This window comes from Acartia tonsa, chromosome 11 (assembly GCF_053477335.1).
Source record: "Acartia tonsa isolate MP-2025a chromosome 11, ASM5347733v1, whole genome shotgun sequence".
NCBI lineage: Eukaryota > Metazoa > Arthropoda > Copepoda > Calanoida > Acartiidae > Acartia > Acartia tonsa.
The window spans coordinates 3,625,319-3,648,322 of record NC_137270.1 but is presented as its reverse complement, the minus strand read 5'-3'; the positions used below and the strand labels follow the sequence as shown (position 1 = coordinate 3,648,322).

Sequence of the window (23,004 nt, the reverse complement as noted above, 5' to 3'; positions counted from 1 at the left end):
TACTGGGTTTACTAATTTAAGCTAAAATGCATTTTGTGAAACTACCTCTTTGGTTCAATATGAAAAGGGTAAATGAAATAACTCTTGTTAACTTCAAAATTGATTTGATTTTTTTAAACTAAAATATATCTAGATAAAAAGTTGACAATTTATATTTTGTTTCAACAATTTAAATGAAAGTATAGTCTAATACATCTTAAGTAGGTATTAGTCTTTTGAAAACTGATGAAAATATCTATTCCCTGTTATCTGACTCTGGTAGCAATAAATCCTCTAACGGCATTTGTTCCATATAAGATTTCAGAGCAGGTTGTTTTAACAAAACTTCTATGTTATCTCTAGCAAAATGAAGGAGGATTTTTATAGCAATTGCTTTGGCCATAGGTGATGATTTTTTACTGCCGAGGGCATTTGCACTGTCTTCAATGAGTTCACCTGTAATGTTAGATATTGTGTTATTCTTGTATGGTAAAAATCCCCTAAGTAGTTGAATCAGATTGTTCATTTTGCTGCTAAATCAATCAATCAATTTGTTAAGTAGCTTTGCAACTAATAACACAATAAATAACTTTCCTTTAATGAATTCAACTGGCAAAATATCAAAAAGGCTGATGTAAACATCAACAATGCCTATAGAGTCAACAGTTTCAGCAGCCATAAGATATCTTGTTATTGATAGACATTCTTGTATATCCAAGGCTATAGCTTTATCAGCAATTATGTTTTTAAGTGTAGTCACACCAACACTTGAAATTTCTGGTGTTTCAGTAAACTTCAAATACAGTTTTCCTTTCCGTTTTTCTGGAAAAGCAAAAATATCTTTGATGGCTTTGAGACATTGATACTTTAATCGTAAAGATTCTTCATAATTCTTATTGATTCTATTGCTTGAATATAATCGGTTTTCATTGGGTTTTTGATCATTTATGGTTGATATAATTTCAGATATTATTTTTGTCATCATTTGAGGATTTTTAGATGCTACTATTAGGCTTGGTATCAAAGATGAAATGACAGATTTTTCAAGTAAATTTGAAGGTAGTAATTCATTTTTTGATAAGCTGGACATTTTTTGTTTCACTTCTGCTATCATATTATCAACATTATGATGTTCTGATATGTAGTTCTCTACTTTATCCCAAATGGCAGTATTGACAAATATAACCTTTTTTGACCAAAAGGTGTACAGAACCCTTTCTAGGTTATTAGTTGAGGATAACTTTGTGGTTGATATTATACAGTTTAGAAGATTTTGTTGGGCGGCACCTCGCAGTACTGGTTCCTGTTTTTGAGAGCTAAATTGAAATTTATGTTTATCATTTAAAACCAATTTAACGTGCTTTTTGCAAAAATCATCTTTACCCATATAATTTATTTGAAGATTAGGTAGGTACCTTGCCTATTTTCCCCAAACTGGTCAATTATCTCCCTTTACCTACCAAGCCAGTAATGTATAATACTGCTGATCTAAAGTTCAAATCTAAGCTCTTTCCTGGTAAACAATATGGTGTTCAACAAGGTTCAATATCAGGTCTACACATTTTTCAGATAACAAATCATCTAGTGGATAGATATGATACTATTTTACATTCTAAATGTTAAGATTTTCGTTTTTTTCATGTTTTTAATGATTTTTAAAATCAATTGTTATTCCTACTAATTCTTGATGATATATTATTGAACTAGCGGCTAATCACCTAAAACCTCTAGAGGCACTTAAGGTGGGAGGGGGGAAATTTTCAATTTAATGAAAAGAAAAAAATTATTAGGGGGTGGGACTGGGACTGCAGAGTCACCTTTTATTGGTAGAGTGAAGATACCCTCTTCAAAAATAGCCATAGACCTATAAGATGTTTCATTGTAAAGAAGAACCATATCGGTACATCGGTCACAGAGATCCTTCGCTACAGACAAAAAAAAAGCTTGCTACTAACGAATAACACAGCTACTAAGCTTAGGCCAGGTATCATTATATCCCTGAGGAGCACTGCAACTTAACAAGAGCATCTGTTATCCACAGCAGCGGTAATGGTCCCCAAGATACACGACTGATGCCTGTGGGTTGTCTTCATTATGTATTTTTAAGATACAGGGTTGGATCAAGTGCAGATAAAAACTAAAATTAAAACTTTGCTTGAATTAGCCTAAAAAAATTATTTCTATTGGAATCTTTGGATACAAATTCAAAATCTCTCTTCTTTTATTGGATTTTTACCCTGAAATAACAGTATGTAGGTACTAAAAATGAAAACAAAACTTTGGGTGGAAGTTTTTTTGTGATAGGTAGTAAAGCTAGCTTCTTCCTCAAAAATTTGAAGATCGTTTAAAACCTATAAGAAGCTTTTGGATAAATCATAAGGGAGGAAGGGGACATTGGGTTGTTTAATACACTAGTCCCCAAAGTTTTATAATAACGTTTTCTTATTAGTTGGCTAATAAACTTTGGGGACTTTTAATGAGTTTTGGTAGATTCATTAAGTTTAGTGTCAAACTTATGGTAATCTATAATTTTGTGTATCATCATTTATGATGGACATCACTTTATCGGCCATTGTCTTATCCCTTTAGATCCCTGCTAGATATTGCATAATGAATTTCCTTCGACTAGACTGTTGATGATCAAAGTTTGTTGCTCTTTGTAAGTAGCTAGAAGTTTGTTTAGACAATCACTAAGTTGGATAGCCAGTGTTTGTCCTGTAATAGCAGATAAACACAAATAAGATAGTTTTCAAGATAATTTATTTTAACGTTATTAGAAGACTGATCCAAGATTTTGTGTATTACTTAAATTTCGCGACCTATTTTATTAATTTTGTAAGCTTTATATAACAGTAACAGTAACAAGCCCTTTTCACTCCACAGGGGGAGCATAGGCCGCTGACAATTTGTCAGTGTTTCTGTAACTATGTGGCTTTTTATGGATATGGGATAGAGTTGTCAGCCCTAAGCCCTATGATTGCGGTGTAAAGCATCCAATTGCCAATCAGACAACCAACCCTTTGATTGCACGATCTTTGTCTGAGAAGTCCTAACTGTGCATGGTAGTGAGTTGCGCCTGTTTTGGGCCAAGGCATTCCCCCTACTCTAACTACTTATGTCGCGTACCTGACATAGCAGCAGTAGGAACAATTTTTAAGGCTTTAGTTATGACGCGATGTCGGACCGAGATTCGAACCTATCACCTTCCCGACGACGAGCGGATGCGCTACGTGTTGAGCTACGGTCGCGGGTAAGCTTTATATGCACCCCGAAATTCTACACAATCTCAATAATATTCATTTTTCATTGTATAACACGATAAAACTTAAATATTCGATGCTAATGTGTCTAAACTGGAACCTTTTGCCCTCTTGACGTAAAACATTACCAAAACGTGTTTTTTTTCTTTTCACTTAAATATTTCAAAGTTACCTATCTACCTATTGGTGATTTTTTTTATTATCTTATTTGTTTAATTTTCCTGAGTGTTCACCCTCTTCTTTAGTATACAGCTTTGTAAGATTCAAAGTCTAAAATTATAAAAAAAATTAAGAATAAAAAATAGGTACCTACTATAATCATAGACATAAAAATTTCTTTTTACATTCATTGAAATACTAAGACGGGCGGATAGATATATTGAGTGAGCAATGGAATAGATAGAATTTAAAGAAATTTTATGTATCTTGTAGCAGCCAAATAAACCAGGATTTAAAAAAAAATGTCTGGTATCCCTCTAAACATTCTTAATTAACAAAGTGTTGTGGAGCCGGAGCTGGATCCGTAATTTTCGTTCGGCTCCGGCTTAGGACTAGATAAATAGATTTTTTTTATAAATCAAAAAAATATGTCAAGTTTTTCTTGATTTTAGGTCGGAGCCGGAACTGGAGCCGCCATCATCAACGGCCGGCTCCGCGGAGCCGGAGCCGCACCAAAATAAAACGGCTCCGCAACGCTGCTCTTAGGGATAATCAACCCAGCACAATAATTTCAGACCTTTATCTTAAATAGGAGAAGAGAAAATAGAAGAACCGAGAAACAAACTGACGGAATTCTTGAGTAGCTTGGCTCGGAGTAATAAATAAAATGAGATGTACCTCTAATAGTTGATGTACAATGCTATCCAGCAAACACTGATCAATTTGATTCGCATTTGAAGAAGTTTTAGCATGAACATAATTAAAAAACTGCTCCACGCCCCACCTCACAACTATTACATTCTGGTGGACAAAAAATCTTCCAAATACAATAGCGCCCCAAGAGGCGTCGAAATCTTGCAATATCTAATACATAATATTATCCATTTTAAAGATTTTTAATTTCGTTGTTAGGAGTCATGTCCTATTATATAAAGAAGAAAGGTTTTATTTTTCGTTAGCTGAATTTTTTTTTGATAATTTTTGAACTTGTTGAGTTCTTAATTTTAAGGGAGCTTCACTTAGGTCCAGGGATGGTTTAAGCCTATTTTATTGTGAAGGGATATTATATTAATAAGGGATAAAAGTAGTATAATCAAAAACAAAATATATAACTATTGTTTTTATATACATTTTACTACAGCAAGCTACAATTCTTATTAATAAAAAAAATAAGGGGGGGGGGGGGGTTAAATGCAACCATCTCGTAATCAGTGATTAAATGGCACTTAGAATTCGAATTTCAATCTGAACTTTTGCATGAGTAATCCTTGTTAGGTCTATTTTCCCTAAATCGAACGGCTGGCCGCTCAGCCGTTTTGCCATTTTTTTGGATATCTCTATTGCAAATTAGTCACGAAACCTATCTCCACATAATACTCTTTTCTACTCCAAAACGCTATCAACGATTTTAGACGGTAGCTGTTGGTACTAGAAGTTTTAAAAATGGTTATTGCTATCATTCAACATGAATTAAACCAAAAATATGTTTTAAAAAGTTGATTCCTACGTAATTGATGATAGATTTACCCTAAAAATAGGCAAAAAACGGCTGAACGGCTGAGCCGCTAGCCGTTACTTTTCCAACTTTTTGTTCGATTTAGGGAAAATAGACCTACCAAGGATTACTCATGCAAAAGTTCAGATCAAAATTCGAATTCTAAGTGTCATTTGCTTACTGATTACGAGATGGTTGCATTAAAACCCCCCCCCCCTTACTTAGCATAAAGTTAAAAACCTATTTTCTTGAAGTACCATACCATTGCACATTGGGGCAAATCAATCAAAAAGGGGATTTAATTATTTAGTACCCTTAAAATTCATCCCACAAAAATTTCTTTTTATACTTTTTTGTAGGCAATTTAACAACGAACAAATTTGCTTTTATGTTTTTTTCTGTCATTTGAAAGAAACATGGAGATAAAGGTCATTTAATGAAGGTAGATGGAAAATTACCGGATTAACCCCTCCCCAAAAATAGCGCCCCCTTAACCTATCCATCTATCTATCAATCTATCTATCCATCTATCTATCTATCTATCCATCTATCTATCTATCCATCCATCTATCTATCTATCCATCTATCTATCTATCCATCTATCCATCTATATATCCATCTATCTATCCATCTATTTATCCATCTATCTATCCATCTATCTATCCATCTATCTATCCATCTATCTATCCATCTATCTATCTATTTATCTATCTATCTATCTATCTATCTATCTATCTATCTATCCATCTGTCTATCCATCTATCTATCCATCTATCGATCCATCTATCTATCCATCAACTATTTATCTATCTATCCATCAACTATCCATCTATCCATCCATCCGTCTATCCATCTGTCTATACATCTGTCTATCCATCTGTCTATCCATATGATCTGTCTATCCATCTGTCTATCAATTTACTCATCCATCTATCTATCTATCCATCCATCTATCCATCCCTCTATCCATCTGTCTATCCATCTGTCTATCCATTTACTCATCCATGTATCTATCCTCCATCTATCCATCCCTCTATCCATCTGTCTACCAATCTGTCTATCCATCTGTCTATCCATTTACTCATCCATGTATCTATCCATCCATCTATCCATCCATCTGTCTACTAATCTGTCTATCCATCTGTCTATCCATTTACTCATCCATGTATCTATCCATATATCTATTCATCTACCTATCCATCTATCTATCCATCAAAGTATTCAAAATGTCAAATTTGGGGTCATTTAATTCATTTCAGTAGAAGGGGAGAGGATGGTGTAAAGGGGTGGATGGGTATTCTTATTTTAGCAAGCTACAAGTTTCACTTAATAATAAATCCATTATAAATGTGAGCATGATTGACATAAATTTTTATTGGTTAATAACTATATTTATAATGATATTATGATTCTTGTTTACTGTTTATATGTATACTAGCAGTTTCGCCCCTAACCTCTATGGGCTTTGCTCCAAGAGGTATTTAAACAAGGATGACAACATCCATAGAAGCGAAGCTCTGAAATGGAAGGACAAACGAACACTAACACTTGTGAAGTGTCAGAACTAAATATTAATGCATGTCTATACAAAATTGTAATTAAAACTGATTAAATACATGTTACTGTTTAAGGACATACTGACGTTTTTAGGACTTTTTATAGAGATGCTTTGCTTATAACACTATACCTTATTGTACTAGGAATCAGTATTCAAAAATCAGATGAATAGGATGTTTTTAACATTCAAAACCATTATTTGTTGTCATAAAATTAAAAAATCAGCTTGTTATAAATGGATGTATGGACTTTCTGGTAACGATTATAGAGTTGCTGTGCTTTCTAAGTCGTACCTAACTGTTGTAGAAAACGGCATGAAAAGTTTGAAATTGATAGGACAATTCTAGCCTGTTTAAATTAACTAAAAGAGCTAACTGTAACAGCCGTACGGACGGACCGATCCTAATTATAGAAATATGAAAAAATTTAGAGGATTTTTTTTGTAAAATAGCTTTAAACCACCATAGGACCAGTAGATATATTCCCTGAAGAGTAGAATATAATCGGTTTAGTGGTTACCAAGATCTTAAGGGACGGACGGACAGACAAATAGACATTAAGCTACTTTTTGTTATAGATTAACGCCCAGGGATCTAAGGAACAAAACAATAACCGATTAATGTATGTACATCCCCAATATTGATACATAAAATAATAAATTATATTACAAAATTGATTGTCTGTAGATGACAATTAGTGGTTAAAAAGTTTTGATACTCATCTTAATGAACCAACCAATAAAACATCAATTAAATTTGCTAAAGTTGTTATGCCAACAAATATAAAAACGTTATTATAAAACTTTGAAGTTTGGGGACTAGTGTAATGTCCTCTCCCTTTCTAAATAAAACTGCTAAACATGAAGACCATGTAACTACATAATTTAAAAACAAAGCATTACCAATAGACAGACAAATAGACAGATAGACTACTTGCTAATTCCAATTTAGAATGATTATTAGAACACTTCGTTATTTGAATATTATCTTTACCTTTCCGCAGTGAGAGAGGGGACATTGGGCTGTTTATAAAACTAGTCCCCAAAGTTTTACAGTTGTGTGTTCAAACGTTTTAACTACTAACTTTAATCTACACAAGGGATAATTTTGTGTATTACCATTGGGGATGTACATCAATTTATTGACCTTTGTCTTATCCCTTTAGATCCCTGATATTTGTAATAATCCATAGAAACGATTATTCAGTTACATTAAAACATCAAACATAAAGAGGTTTAGATTTAGGTTTAGCCCCCTCTTCCTCCCCTCTCAATCATTTAGTGCAATAGAACTTGAAAATATTCATTATCAACTTTAATTCAAAGTCTGATCAAATAAATATTTCTCATAACTATGTTTTTGCGTCTTTTATTTATATGTATTACATCTCACATTTTGACTTTAAAAGCGCATTTAAAAGATTTTCCTAACAAACTTTTTGTGCACCCAACCTTAGAAAACGCGCTAAAATCCCCTACGGGGGCGCGGGGGGGTAAATGAGACCAGTACAGGCGATTATAATATGTGTTTGGGTAATCAAATATCGTATTTTTAGTCAGTGGCAACCAGTGAAAACATGTTTCCTCTTACTGTCTACTAAAATGTTGATTATAAAACAAACAAAAATAAACTAAAATCTTAACTTCAACTAGAATTATTAAGGACTAATATCTTTAATCTGTGTTTTTTTCTTTTATATTGTCAAAATACATGTAGTGCATGACTCACCTGAAGTTATTTTGTCTAATTACGTTAATTCTAAGAGATTTTATAGTACTTTTAAAATTGTTGGTGAAACACAAAATATATGCCTTTTTCTGTAAGAAAATTTTTGCATATCTTGACTTTCAGACTTTAGAAAGCTTACTTAAAAAGCGTATTTTTACGATTCCTTTGAAATCTGATGTACATTGGGTATGATAATACTCATAGAATGATTAAAACTTGATTTGGGGGTGGTGAATTGAATCCCCTTGTTGCCCCTATGTGCATTGTCTATAATTGATGGATAATTGGATAATATGAAACCTGAAGCCTATTTAAAATCTGTTGAATGATATGAACTTGTTTTTCCTCCAGACACTCAAGAATAAGAAAATAATCTTCCCAGATTTTCTTATTCTTACTAAAACCATCACCAAAAAGATTTTCAACTGGAGGTTTGTAGTAATATTATATACATATGGATTGATAAATAAAAGAAAACATTAGGTTTATTATTTTTATTTGAGGGGGGAGGGGTTGTCTCAGATAATTCAAAGTTGTCTACTTTGGCGCAAAAGGCAAAAAAATTAAGCTGAAAACGGCCGTTTTCGGCTAGAGCTGAGAACCGCCGCCCTTTGTTCACCGTTCCACATTGTATCTCTTTAAAGCAACTGCCATGCCCAATTTCAGTGCTGTAACTCTTCCCCCCCCCCCATTATTTTCTATTAATTTTAAAAGTAAGATTGGGGGGAATTAGTGCTCAACAGGCATGTTTCCATGTGGTTATCACTACATCCCTGGTGAATTTTGAACTGGAAATGATTGTAAATCGTCAGTGAATCTTTTAGCAAGGTAGAGGCCACGTTTCCTGGTTAGGGAGCAGTCATGTGTCAGGCTGGATTGGACCAGCCTCCAGAATTCAGTGCTTACTATCTCTGATTTGAAATCTGCAAAAAAAATAATTAGAGTTTGGGTACTGGAAGCTCCGCAGGGTTAGGGCAATGCAGGTAAAAAAAGATTGGACAAGAGTCCCACAAAGGGGAAAATTTACCTACAACCTTATTATGAAAAATAAGGGATGGGGGGTGGGGGGGGGAGCAAGGGGACATTGAGCTGTGAATTACAATAGTACCCAAAGTTTTATAAAACCCCGTTGTTTTATCGTTGGCTTATAAAGTTTGGGCACCTTTATTGAATAGTTGGTTTCAAATTAGTAGAATCCAAACTTTTAGTTTTCACCCAATAATTTTAATTTAAAGAAGAGGTGATTGTGAATGTTTAGTCCAATGTCTTATCCCTAAAGATCCCTGTAGCAACTATACCTGTAAATATTGCATTGCTGAATGTACACAGAAAATGAACACCAAATACAGGATCCTATATTCAATAAAATAGGTGATATAAGTAAATTAGTCTTGGTTTTTTTCAGTTTGTTCATTTAAAGATTCAAGAAGTTGGGAAGGTCGATCCACCACAAGTGACTATTTAAAAAAAATTGAATTGATTCGTTTTTTTTGATGATCACTTGGGTTTGGTAGACGTATAGAGGTACCTTATACCAAAATAGAAAAAAAACTTTCCATCTGTCAATAACAGCATCTATCTTGTATTATTGAATATTTAAAACATTTCTTTTTTTGCATACACTAGATTTTTTTAGCACCTACGGTTAAAATAGTAATTAACACCTATACCTTGATTTGATCTAGAAAGACATTAAGGTAGCGTTGAAAAAATGAGGGGTCCTGGCTTTCTATCAAACCAAGTATTCTGTGAATTTCATTCAAATTTTTCAAATTCATAAAAATATTTAGGTATTTTTTTGTAGTTTTTAAATTTTTTTTTACATTTGCCCCCAGTCTAAATTTTGAAGCAAAAGACTCTACTTATTGGCATGCATCATCACCTAAATATAAAAAAAAGAGACAAAAAAAACCTTTGACTGCTATGCAGTTCCCTTTTGCCTATATTTTAGATGGTAGTAGGTATCTGATTGACAGTCTTCAGTCTGAGTCTTATTAAGACCTGATCTTTAAAAATCTGCTCATGGGAGGGAATATTGAACTGTTTAAATAGAAATAGAAGTACCTTTATTACTGTTTATTACAGAAGTAAAGTCCCCATAGTTTTATAATAATGTTTATTTGTTGGCTAAACAACGCTGAGGATTTTTATTAAATTTTGATAGGTTGCTTCATCAAGTTGGAGGTCCAAATGTTTCAACCACTAATAATAATCTAAAGAAATAGTAATTTTGTGGATCATCATTGGAGAACTGGATGTACATCAATTTATCGGCCATTGTCTTATCTTTTACGATCCCTGTATAACTTGTGAGCCAATTTTGAATTGAATTATTTGAATTCCTAGAGATAAGTTTGATTTCCTGTTTGCCTGCATCTGAATTCAGATAGGAAAAGGCAACTTCCTCTAACCTTTCCACTAAATAAAATAGGTAATAATGATACAAATGGTACTATGGAACAAATATTAGTCTAGCACTGACTTATTCTTCATTTCAAATCAAAACTTCCAACTCCCCAAAGTGAAAGAGGGGACACTGGGCTATTTATTACACTAGTCCCCAAAGTTTTATAATAACATTGCCTTAACAACTTTTGGGACTGATCTTGATTAGTTGGCTCATAAAGTTGAGTATTCATACATTTCAACCACTAATTTTAATATACAGAAGGGGTTATTATGTGTATCATCATTAGGATGCATATGAATCAATGTGGGGCTATAGCACTTACACATCCAGCAAATTTACAGTTGATGTATTTTTGGCAAAATGTTTTCTTCCTTTTTCTCATGCCATAAATACATCCGACACTGGTATTTACACATCCATACTTTTTCAATTATATGTCATAAATACATCCAACACTGGCAAATATACATCTAAATTAATTTACATGAATATCTATTTACAATTATGTATAGGTTTGAAATTTTTTGCCCTAATTTAGATACTCTCCCTACATTTACTTCCCTTTTTCTTAAGATGCTCCCTACAAAACATCAATACATTCGCGCAGGTGGGCAAACTATTGCTATATAATATAATTTATTTATATATTTATTGTTAGTTCATTGTTTTTTATAGTGAGTATTTTATACATGTACATAAATTTATTGGCCATTATCTTATCCCTTTAAATTCCTGAAACTCACTTTGTTCGTTTTTTTGTAGAAATAACTTATTCCCAAATACAAGACACAACAATCCATCACATAATGCTTTTAATTTTAACCTGACACATATATTATAATTTAAATCTGTAAAATGCTTTTTTTTTAATCTGACAAATATATTATAACTCTAATAATATACAACTGTGTTGTTTTCTTATTATTTCACACTAAATTTCTATGGATGTGTAAATACCAGTGTCAGATGTATTTTTGACATATGTATAAAAATATTGGATGTATTTTTGCCAGTGTTCGATGTATTTATGGCTTGAGAATCGATTTTACTGTCAAATATACAGTAAAATTCAGTTTGTCATAAATACATCCATTGCACTGGCAAAACACATCCACTAAATTTGCTGGATGTGTAGATGGCAGTCCCCCATCAATGTATCGGCCATTGTCTTATCCCTTAATGTCCAAAATAATGTCCAAATCCAAAATAAGGGGAGAGGATAGAGAAGGAGCCACTTTAAAAAGGCAAAGTGTACCTGAAATATTGGAACTAGTCTTCAGATGGCTGGACAACTCCTGGATTTCATCTGAAAAAAATAATCGTTCGTTCGAGGACTGTCGCGCTTAAAACAGCCACAGCCATTTTTAACAATCCGAGGCTACGAGTTTGTCACCAATTAAAAGCCGAGCCAGTTTTCAGGCAATTGCAGTAATCAAAACTGCTGGAAGCTTGGTACTATCAAGAGACGCAGTAATTCTAAAATTCGCAGCCGCATCAGAGAAACCAATTTTTTAGCACAATTGACAACAACCGTCTGGGCTACCTACTCTCTTAAGATACAGTCGCGGCCAAACGAAACCATGTTATGACAGGGATACAATGGTCGTGAGTGTCATATATTCAGTCCCAGCACAAAAATATAAAAAAGTACCCAACAATTGCTGTAGTTGGTTGTTGACTTACCATCATCTAGATGCTCAGTTTTTAAAAGGGTAAGAAGGAAGAAATGGCCTAAAACCACCCTGGACCTATTTAAAGATTAGTTATCTATTGAAAAAAAAATCAATTCTGCTCAGTAGCAACCGAAATCATAAAATACAGGCAAAAAACCTTACTACTTTCTAAAATACTAGCGGCTACATCCTAGAAGCATCTTGAAGTGATGGGGGTTGAATTGAGTTCAACACCCCTCCCAAAATTTTCATCGGTCTTAAAAGAAAAACCCTATTTTTTTAGGGTAGGGGAGTAATAAACCTTACCAGGACCAACGAGAAGCTACATTATAAAAAAAGAACCATATCGTTTCAACAGTTGGCGAGATCTTTCGGTATAGACAGATACATAGAGATACTATTACCTTTATTATAAAATAATTAATATGACAGCGTTTCTGTAACTTTACCTGTCTCTAGCTGGCAAGGTATATCAAGCTCCATTTTTATGCTAAAACATTTTAAATAAGTACATCTAAATATTTTTTATAAAATTCTGAAAAATTAAAAATATAAAACGAAATTAATTTTTGTTTTGTTAGGCCTTGGTGAAAAAGATAAAATTTAACTTAAAAAGTTAAAAACTTTCATTCGGATTTTTAAAAATTGGGAAAGATTAATTTTCAAGAATATCTTATCGACCATTCAATAGACTTAGTCAAAGACGCATGCAAAGATTTTCAATAGAAATATTCCTAGTTGTGGACAATTTATTTAAAATCTAACCAAGTCCCTATTCTTACTCTTTAATTAGTATTAAAAACAGTTACTTATTGATTTAAATTGCCTAATATCAATCATTATTCCATATATAATCAAGCTCTTTAAAAAATACACACAAAAAATCTTCAAAATATTCTTTTAAAAATCTTTTAAAATATGAGATTTCTGCCCCTCTTAATAAAATATTAACACTAAAATAAAATAAAAATGATATTCGATTTAGGTGAAACTTTCATTTCATTAATATGTAGTAAAATATCACAATATTTCAAAAGAGAAACAAAATATATAAAATAATAATGTTTGCTTATAAATGGACAATAATAAAAGTTATAAATAAGATATACTATAAACACTTAGGTGATATAAAGATATATTTTAACTTAATCTTCATGTTGATTATTTATCGCATCGTATTATAGACAGCTTTCCACTGATAGTAAGACTATAAACAATAATATTAATCACGGTTTTGTTGACACCGAGTGGCCGAAGGCCCAGGCTAACAAAGCTGGTATTATACGATTTTTTTCATTTTAATATCCATAGAAAATTGTTTATAATATGATAAGTTGCATTATTTTTCAGTAAAACCGGTTTTAATCCAATGGGATATTAATAAATTTTGAAGCAATACTGGGCATCAAATTTCAAAATATAACCAAGTTTTTTAAAGTCACCAGAAGAAAATTATTTTGCTTTTAAGTTTCCGTCAGTCTAAAAAAAGATTCCTCTAACGATGACTATTTTCTCCTCTTTAGAGCCTTGACCCATAGTATTTGTTTTGTAAATATACTAGGTTTATGTTTAATATTTGCTTTATCGACTTAAAAGTTAGGTTTCACTATGGTTTTATATGAAAAAAAACTTTGAAATGTTAAGCATTGTTTGGTGCAATATCATCGAATGTTTTGATGAGTTCAAACTGTTGTTTAAAAGCTTTGACACAAAATAAATTATTGTGATTGTAAATGTATATTTAGAAAAAGGGTTGGTAACTTGTAAACAGTTTAATTAATGTACTTTTGCAATCTACAACATTTAATGCTTTTCTGCAGTGTTATTTTATTTTGTCCTTTGAACTCAACTAAGCATTTGATGATATTGCTTTAAAAATTGCTTTACATTTCAAAGTTTTTTACATATAAAACTATGGTGAAACCTAACTTTTTAGTCGATAAAGCAAATATTAAACATAAACCTAGTATATTCACTAAAAAAATACTATGCGTCAATGCTGGAAGATACTTGCTCTGGTTCGTGGATAGTCCTCTTTAGTGTTTGTTATGCGTTTTTTCGTTTGCCATATACTTTTATACCTAAAAAATATAACTTAAGCTTTGAATAATATATAAATATATCTTTAAACCATACCAAATAAAACATATAAAAATATATCATATTATAAAACTCTTTAATACAACATTTATGTACAAAAAATCCTTTGTCCTTTTCTTCAAAAATGCCCAAAAATTAATATCTTAACATAGTTTTTACTTATATAAGTGGTATTGATAGATTAATTTAACTTAATTTGAAGAAAAAAAATAACAACCCCTGTGTGGTTAGCCCTTTTGTGCGCTTGTAAAGAAGTCATTCAGTGGTATATATATTATGCACAAGATTATTTTTTTACCCAGTTGAATTGTTTTTTATTTCCATCCCTTAGTTTTCCCCCAAGGATAGAAAACAAGGCTTCAGTACCTATTATTTTGTTCATTTTTTTGTCCCTCCAAGAAGGGAGAAAATATTTTCAGTACTCTTTCTTTCTTTAGCCTGTGATCACGTGCAGACTATATAACCCTGAAGTCAAAAACCATACAAAACATTGGACATCTTTACTAACCTTTTGAAGTTAGAAGTTTTTTGGCGTAATGAATCCAAACATTTATTTGATATTTTAAGTTAACATTGTATAATATTATTAATATTTGCATTAACAGTTAAAAATTTAAATTTTATTATTTCTATTCAAAAGGGAAATGCATAAGGAACAAGGATGACAACATCCATAAGTAGCGAAGCACAAAAAATCGTAGATGGGAATACGTACAGGTAGATTTAAAAGGTTTTTACTAAAATCAAGAATAGATTTATTGGATAAAATAAATATGAAACCTTGTTTTATTTTGTATGATGACGATGGTCAAAGTAAATTATATTAAAGATGCTCATAACAATGGGAAAAATTATTTTGATACTGATATCCCATAAAAGTTTGAAAATTGGATCAAAATAAACAAAGATCTTGGGAAATATGTAAAACATATAAAAATAGCCAAAAACCTGATAAAAGACAGTCTGGCCGCCATGGTTGTTTTCTTAAAACGACAAAAAAAGTAATTTTTAAATCCTTAAAAACTTTAAAAATTTGGAAAATCGGACCATATACACTGAAGATATGGAAAAAGTGTTAAATATATTTATAAATAGCCTAAAACCTGCCAAAAAGGCAGTCTGGCCGTCATGGTTATTTCCTTTAAAGGCGGGAAATTTAATTTTGATATCTACAACTGAAAAAATTTTGAAAATCGGACTATAAACACTGAAGATATGGAGAAAAATGTGAAAAATATAAAAATAGCCTAAAACCTGCTAAAAAGGCAGTCTGGCCTTCATAATTGTTTCTTTAAACGACAGGAAATTTAATTTTGATATCTGTAACTGAAAAAATTTTGAAAATCGGACCATAAACACTGAAGATATGGAGAAAAATGTGAAAAATATAAAAATAGCCTAAAACCTGCTAAAAATCGGTCCGACCGCAAATGATGTTTTATAGTCAATTGTGCTCCTTAATAATGGGAATGTTGTCAAAAAATTTCAGCATTCTATCATTTATAGGAGCTGAGTAAATCCCATTTCCCCCATAGCGTTACGGACTGACGGACTGACGGACTGACTGACGGACTGACGGACGGACGGACAAAGTGAATTATAGAGTAGCTTCGCTACTAAAAAGGATAAGAGGATGAATACTCACCCCTTTTTCATGGTAAAATACTACTTCCCCATCCCTAAATTTAGAACCAGACGAAAATCAAAAACCGCCCAGGGCTTTTTGTAAGTCAATCATAAATAATAATGTGAATAAAAAGAAAAGCGATATTTAGCAAACATCAGAATCAGCTGAATGTTCATTATGAAAAAAATTTCCCCCTTTTTAGAAATAGAAGGATTCATCTTTCATGAACAAATTTTTTTAAATAAAAAAAAAAATTCGATGTAATTTTTAATTCAAACATTAAAACGAAAATATCTAATCTAATATTCTTGCCCTAAATATGGAAATAGTAAAAAGTAAAAAAATATTTTTTTTAATAATTTTTAATCCTCCCATTTGAAAAGTAGTGGAAAAGCAATAAATTTTAGCGCGGCAACAGCGCTGAGTAGGCCTCAAGGCCCACTGCCTATTTTCGTCTTCTAGTTGCTTCGATTCCTCTCTTTTATTTTTTTCTCTATGGGGAAATGCCATCTTAAATGATAATTTTAGGGACAATTTTCAATATCATAAACATTTTCTTTCATAAATAGGACTTAAATCAATAAATATCTATTTTTTTCAGACAAAAACGCAAAATTTTGTAGGTAGGTTTTACATTCTTTTTGGCAACAACAACAAAAATATATTTTAAAACTTCATCCAATTACAAACGATACCTACTAAAAAATCTTATAGGCTGGTAGGTATCAATAATTTTTTTAATTTCATAAATAATTTCATACCTATTTCATGCTATGGTAAAATACGAAGGAATACTTCATCATGAGAGAAACAATTTTGTAAATTACTTTTCAACTAGTCAAAAGAAATTCTAAATATATTCATGTAAAATAAATACCTATTGTAATCATTATCTAGGAAGAACGAAATTGTTGCAGGCTATAAAGTTTATCTTCAGATGAAGTATTTCTTACTAGGGATCAAAAGGGATAAGACAATGGCCGATAAATTGATGTTTATCCCCAATCATAATGCACAAAATTACCCCTCTTGTAGATTACTACAATTAGTGGTTATAACGTTTGGACACTCAACTTTATGTACCAACCAATCAAAATCAAATTAAAGTCAACAAAGATGTCAAGCCAGCGAATATGAAAACGTTATTATAAAACTTTGGAGACTAGTGTAATAAACAGACCAATGTTTTCCCTTATTTCTTGCTGTAAAATTCATTATATTTCTTATTATAGTTCACTTAACTATTTTTCCTCGGTTTTCTTAAAATAAATAAGGGGGGAGGCGGATGTGCCACTTTTTGAAACCAAAACTAAAAGTCAACAAAGGAACTCATCTAAAAAAAGAGTTACAGGTCTGAGATTTTGCATGGCAGTTGCTTTATAGGGGTACAATATGGAACTGTGAAGAAACGGCGGCGCAACTGCCGAAAACCGCCGTTTCCCGCCGAATTTTTTTTGCCTTTTCTCGGCGGTTTTCGGCGGTTGCGCCGCCATTTATTCACAGTTCCATATTGTACCCCTATTAAGCAACTGCCATGCAAAATCTCAGACCTGTAACTCTTTTTTTAGTTGAGTTCCTTTGACTTTTAGTTTTGGTTTCAAAAAGTGGCACATCCGCCTCCCCCCTTTGATGCAATATTCTTAACAACAGCACATATTATAATACACTTAAAAAGGACTGCCTCTATGCATATTTATAATATAAATGTAGAAGGTAATAAAAGAACTGTGTGTGTGATGCTTTTTTTTTATTCTTTCTTCTCATGATCCATTTCTGAAACATCACTTTCATCATCAGAATAGGATCCCTGAAATATATAAATGTTTAAGTAATTTTGCTTTCCATTGAAACTAAATCGTAAATGTGCAAAAAATATAGTGAACGTATCATATATTTATTACTGGTGGCTTAGCCCATATCATCTATTGAATTTAAGGGAGTGGAAAGAAGGCGGAAAAATAGCTTTAAACCGACCCAGTATCTTGAAGATAAATCTTAAAATAAAAACGTAAATCCATCCCAGAAGTTATATAAAGCTTTCCTGTAATAGAAAACTTAGGTAATCTGTTGATTGGTTAGCAAAATCTTTAAACATTTAAATTTGATAAGTAATAACAAGAAATATAGATAACTTCAAGATGATCAATTTTTTATTGGACAAACAGAAAACAATTCGATCACATCAATAATTTAGTACGAAAGTGCAAGTATTTTTTTAAAGCGGGGCTTTTCTATAATTAGGGTCGGCCCGTCCGTCCGTCCGTCCGTCCGTCCGTCCGAGATAGATAGCTTTTATTCGTTAATTTAGGCATGTTAGAATTGTCCTATCGATTTCAAATTTTGCATGATGATTCCTGTAGTAGTAAGGTACGATTTAAAAACCGTAGCAACTCTATAATCATTACCAGAATGTCCGTACGTCCATTTTAAACATGTTGATTTTTCTCCTTTTTTAACAACAAATTTTTATGTGATCTAATTATCCGTTTTATCTGATTTTTGGTATATTGATTCCTGGGACAACAAAGAACAATAGTATTAGCGAATCAACTCTATAGTCAAGTCTATAGTATGTCCATAAACATTATCCTATATCAAGCAGTTTTCCAACAAATTTACTTAAATTTTGCTTCGACTCTTTCGATACTTTTATATTCTAATTATTCAGTTCAGACACTATACAAGTGTTAATGTCCGTTTGTCCTACCGTTTCAGTGCTTCGCTTTTATGGATGTTATCATTACCTAGAAATTATTTAATTTCTCAAGATATAGCTTGCTTTCAGAATTTAAAGTTAATCCCAAAAATTTGCTCAAAGTTTAGAATATTCCTTCAACTCATCGTATAATAGAAGCTTTCCGTGGATATTAAAATGAAAAATTATAAGATTTAAAGTTTAAACCAGGTTTGTAAGTAACAAGGGCCAACGACCCGGGCTATCGAAAGTGGTAAATATTAATTTTATAATTATCATTTTAATATTCGCGAAAAATTGTCTTAAATCGATGCTAAACATGATTTTTCAGAATGCCTGAGAACCGTTTCTAATCCACTGTATATTATTCTGTTTCGAAGCCATACTGGAAAATAATAAGATGAACAAACTTAAAACTTACCCTAGTTTCTCCTGGCTTCAATACTCTGCCAACATATTCATATTTCTCACTGAACTGTAGCTCCCATTCTTTAACCTAAAAAATATATATTATTTGCTAAGGTGAGGTTGACGGTTCGATTCTTTCCAAGGATGTTTTTTAAAGAGTTATGGGAGTATTTTCCTTTCCCCAAAAAAGAGAGGGGTAGGTTACTGGTAAATTCCGTAAAGGTTATGTGTTATAAGTAAAAAACAGTAGTAGAACGATAAAATTTATGTTAACTTTTTTTATAAAATTTTTGTCTATAGTTTTTTTCAATAAGAAATACACATATTTAGTGAATATTATCGTTCTACTACTATTTTTAAGCCTTAAAACACACACACCTTTACGGATTCTACCAGAAAACTATCCCTCTCTTTTAGATAACACCACCATAACTTGCAGTACATTTTTATTGGGAGAGAGGTTAAATCTGTTATAGCTTTCTTAAATATTTTTTGAGGGATATTTCTTTTATATCTAAATAAAATTATCTTTAAGATTAGCTAGGTAAAATTTTCTGAAAGTAAACGAAATAAAATATTGATTAACCTGTTCTAATTCACTGGGCTTTAGATCTGACAGGTCGTCATAATCTTCTGGTACTACGTCCACACTAAAAAAATATTTAGTTTTTCAATAAAAGAACGTCAACACTGGCGTAAACAAAGGCTAAACTTAGGCTTTGTCTTGGGAGGATAGGTATTGCACAAAAAAAGTTTACTGTTAGGAAATAGTTTCCATGTTAAAAAATTAGATTATGATCCTAGGGACATTTTTACCACTTTATGACTTTTATTTACTTTAATTGTTTCATTTAATACCCATTCCTAATAAGCTTTGAAAGGGAATATTACGTAGTTTGTAATAACTCCACCAGTTAATATGACAATACCTGAATGTGGCCAGGCCCCTGGAGGCATCTTTACCAGCAAATCCAGAGTACGGTCCTCCAGGACCATAAAATCTACGTCCCTGAAAATTTAATTTTCATTTTCAGAACTTTTAATTAAAACTTTAAATATGGATATGTTATTGCTTTAATGATTTTTTCAAGTGGGGTGGTGTGAGGGGACATAATTGACGCCCCTAAGAATAATAGCACTGGTGAAAAAATATACCCAACATGTTTTCTTCACTAGGTTATTAAAATTCAGCGCTATTTTTTTTCTTAGTGCTGCTATGACAGGCGAGTAATTTAATTGAAAGAACATGTGTGCCCATCCCTTTTAACCATCCATAATACGATTCTATGCATTATTTTTCAGTATGGCTTAGAACCGGTTCCAATACTTACCCTTGTGACGTCGAAAATCTTTCCATTGACGGCGACACAGATTCTTCCCCCACATTGCTCGCTCTCACCATCGTATACCTTCAATTCTGACAGGGTCATGTCCTGCAATCATCAAGGATTTTATTTTTTTTAAAGAATTTTTTTAGTTTGGGGCGATTTCTCTTGGAAGAGATGTGGTACCCTCCACAAAATCGCTCTAAACCTTCCCTGGACCTAGAAGAAGCTGCAATGTAAAGGATAACCATAACAGTCATTAAGCTACAGATAGACATTCTGTTACTTTTACGTACGGATTCATGTCTGGTGAAGATAAAAGGTTGTAGGTAGATAAACCGAAATATTTTAACAAGGCCGGGTGTGGGTAATTTCATTTAAAGAAACCAATTTTTTACTCCAATTTTTCTACTGCTCTGGACTGACATGTTTTTGACAAGCTTCGTATAGGTGAAGGAAAGCATTCTTGCTATATCGGGGGAGTGTAACTAAAACCTCCTCGTCCCTGGAGAAAATCTCTCCCCCCCCCAAAAAAAAAAAAATTTAATCATAAGCCTAAGGTCGACCTCCCACCCCCTCCCCTTCATTCCTTCCTCGACCTTTTTAATCAATGAATAAGCAAACCTGTTTTTTCAAAGGTGGCATAGGTTTCTCTGGCTCTACTGGTGCAGGCTCTCGTGAAGAAAATAAAATCTGAACAAAAGACTAATTTTAGGGTAAAGTACTGGGGTGTCAGTCTGTCTGTCATAAGATCAAAGAAATCTGGGTAACTACTTTTATTTACATTTAGAGAGTTAATGATGTTAATAAATATTACCTTAGGTAGCTATTTTTAAAAAATTTCAATACGAAACCTATTTATTAGATGAATATTAGTAAATATGAGGGCCAGGGGCGTCTAAGCTTTTTATTTTGGGGAGGGTAAAATTTTTTTAAGGGGGGGGTACTTCGGTTTTGGGGCACCCCCAGGGTAGGGGTAAATTTTAAATGGGGGGGGGGGGGTAATCGCCCCATTACCCCCCCCCCCCTTGGACGTCTATGATGAGGGCATTATACATTAAAATATAATTACAAATAAATACCTACCTACCTACCACAAAAATATTTACCTAGGTAGCTTACTATTAAAAAATATTTTCCTAACCTGATATATAAGGTAAATAATAGCAACTGTGAGGGTAATATTTAACCAGGATGAAGAAATTTCTTCCCAAATCCATCTGAAACAGAAAGAAAGAATAAAAGGTCAAATATTTGCAAACATTATTTTATATAGTGGGATGAAATTATGTTTATGACAAATAGAATGCATTTAAATTAATATTTTGATTTTGGGGCCAGTTTGTTATTTTGGCTAGAAATATGCCTACTAGTCTTGTCTGTCAGTCTGTAATGTTAGAGGAAAAATAGATTTTACTCTGGTGGTGCTATACAAGATTTTCTCACCAATCAATCAAAACCTTCTCCTTAAAAATGCTTATTCTCTATGTATCTCTTCGTTTTTCTTGATGCTATTGAATTATTTATCAGCTGATTTATGAGATACACATCTGATAGTGAACCTTTCTTAGCTAACTATCCTTGGATGTTGTAATACTTGTTTTTTTTCTGCAACATAAATCACACTTACTTTACAATACTTTCTTCTGTACTTTCCAGATTAGGATCCCCTTCTAACCCCATTTTAGGTTTAATTTATTATTGTTTACTGTTTAGTCACAAAAATAAAATCAACAAAGCTTCAAATCTGTTAAAAACTTAACAAAACAAGCTTTTTTCTTCGCGGTTTTTCACGGTTTCAATCTGAAAATATACATTTCTTTAGTAGTGTAATATTATAATAATAATGATAGTCTTATATTATAAAAGTTATATTAGTTTTACATAAATATAATTATTAAAAGCACATTATCATTTGTAAGTAATAATTCAGATAAAGATTTAGTAATGGATAAAATTAAAATTATGACTTTCTTGTGATGATTTTCTTTAAAGGGATAATTCCATGACGAATATACAATAAAGATGAAAAATTATTAGAATTAATAAGTAGTGAACTGTTTAAGACTAAAATAAATTTTGCTCTGTAGTTTTCAAGTTTTAAGAATGTAGTGTAATTTTACATATTTTTAGTGGAAATAGTGTTTTTTTTATGTTTATCATTTTTTTCCAATTGCACACAAAAAAACAGCAACTTTTTATAATCTTCATAAAAAAAAAACCTTTACATATCTTCCAATTTACTGGTGTAAAATAATGTGCTTTTTTGTGATATAAGTACATTAGTGAAGGCAGATCTCTTTAAAAATCACTTTAAGGTTTACTATGATTTATAAAAATATAATTATGAAATATCAAAATTAAATAGTTATATATATAAATTGTTGAGAAATATTTAACTTAAATCAAATGTTTTTTGATAGTAAAGTCTTAGAAAAGGATTTTATGGCAATAAGTAATAAGTATTTTGATTAACTTTTTAAAAAGACTTATCAAATTCCAATTACAATATAAAAGGCATAAAAGCAAATTTTCAAGTAAATTATTTTTATTTGAGTAATATAAAAATGTTATTTATTAGGTACTAAA

At 31.9% G+C, this 23,004-nt stretch overlaps 2 protein-coding genes across 2 annotated transcripts; both read right to left on the bottom strand.

Annotated features, from left to right (window-relative positions):
- Nucleotides 1-502: 502 nt before the first annotated feature.
- Nucleotides 503-12,824, bottom strand: LOC145331380 (uncharacterized). Its single transcript, XM_080176004.1, has 13 exons — nt 12,710-12,824; nt 11,843-11,893; nt 10,522-10,595; nt 9,848-9,925; nt 9,476-9,530; nt 8,955-9,100; nt 8,478-8,606; nt 4,077-4,262; nt 3,464-3,509; nt 2,601-2,697; nt 1,980-2,057; nt 1,496-1,562; nt 503-1,285 (listed from the first exon to the last, which is right to left on the bottom strand). The coding sequence occupies exons 1-13, from the start codon at nt 12,741-12,743 to the stop codon at nt 518-520; spliced, it is 1,809 nt and encodes a 602-aa protein (XP_080032130.1). The 5' UTR covers nt 12,744-12,824; the 3' UTR covers nt 503-517.
- On the bottom strand, nt 12,794-22,911 carry LOC145331381 (membrane-associated progesterone receptor component 1-like). Its single transcript, XM_080176005.1, has 10 exons — nt 22,644-22,911; nt 22,046-22,402; nt 21,560-21,635; nt 21,040-21,108; nt 20,422-20,523; nt 20,020-20,099; nt 19,677-19,740; nt 19,104-19,178; nt 17,613-17,794; nt 12,794-17,260 (listed from the first exon to the last, which is right to left on the bottom strand). The coding sequence occupies exons 2-9, from the start codon at nt 22,096-22,098 to the stop codon at nt 17,735-17,737; spliced, it is 579 nt and encodes a 192-aa protein (XP_080032131.1). The 5' UTR covers nt 22,099-22,402; nt 22,644-22,911; the 3' UTR covers nt 12,794-17,260; nt 17,613-17,734.
- Nucleotides 22,912-23,004: the final 93 nt, after the last annotated feature.

Bases quoted from the DNA above. Each gene is read 5' to 3' on its own strand.
- LOC145331380 (XM_080176004.1), bottom strand. From the start codon at position 12,743: ATGGAGCTTGATATACCTTGCCAGCTAGAGACAG. The intron at 9,101-9,475 runs GTATAGTTGCTA...TTTTTTTTGCAG, and splicing joins CAGCAATGCAATATTTACAG to ATTTCAAATCAGAGATAGTA. The intron at 1,563-1,979 runs AGGGATATAATG...TATCTATCCACT, and splicing joins GTTAAGTTGCAGTGCTCCTC to AGATGATTTGTTATCTGAAA.
- LOC145331381 (XM_080176005.1), bottom strand. From the start codon at position 22,098: ATGGGGTTAGAAGGGGATCCTAATCTGGAAAGTACAGAAGAAAGTATT. The intron at 19,741-20,019 runs GTATTGTCATAT...ATATTTTTTTAG, and splicing joins AGGGGCCTGGCCACATTCAG to TGTGGACGTAGTACCAGAAG. The intron at 17,795-19,103 runs GTAAGTTTTAAG...TATATATTTCAG, and splicing joins TGAAGCCAGGAGAAACTAGG to GGATCCTATTCTGATGATGA.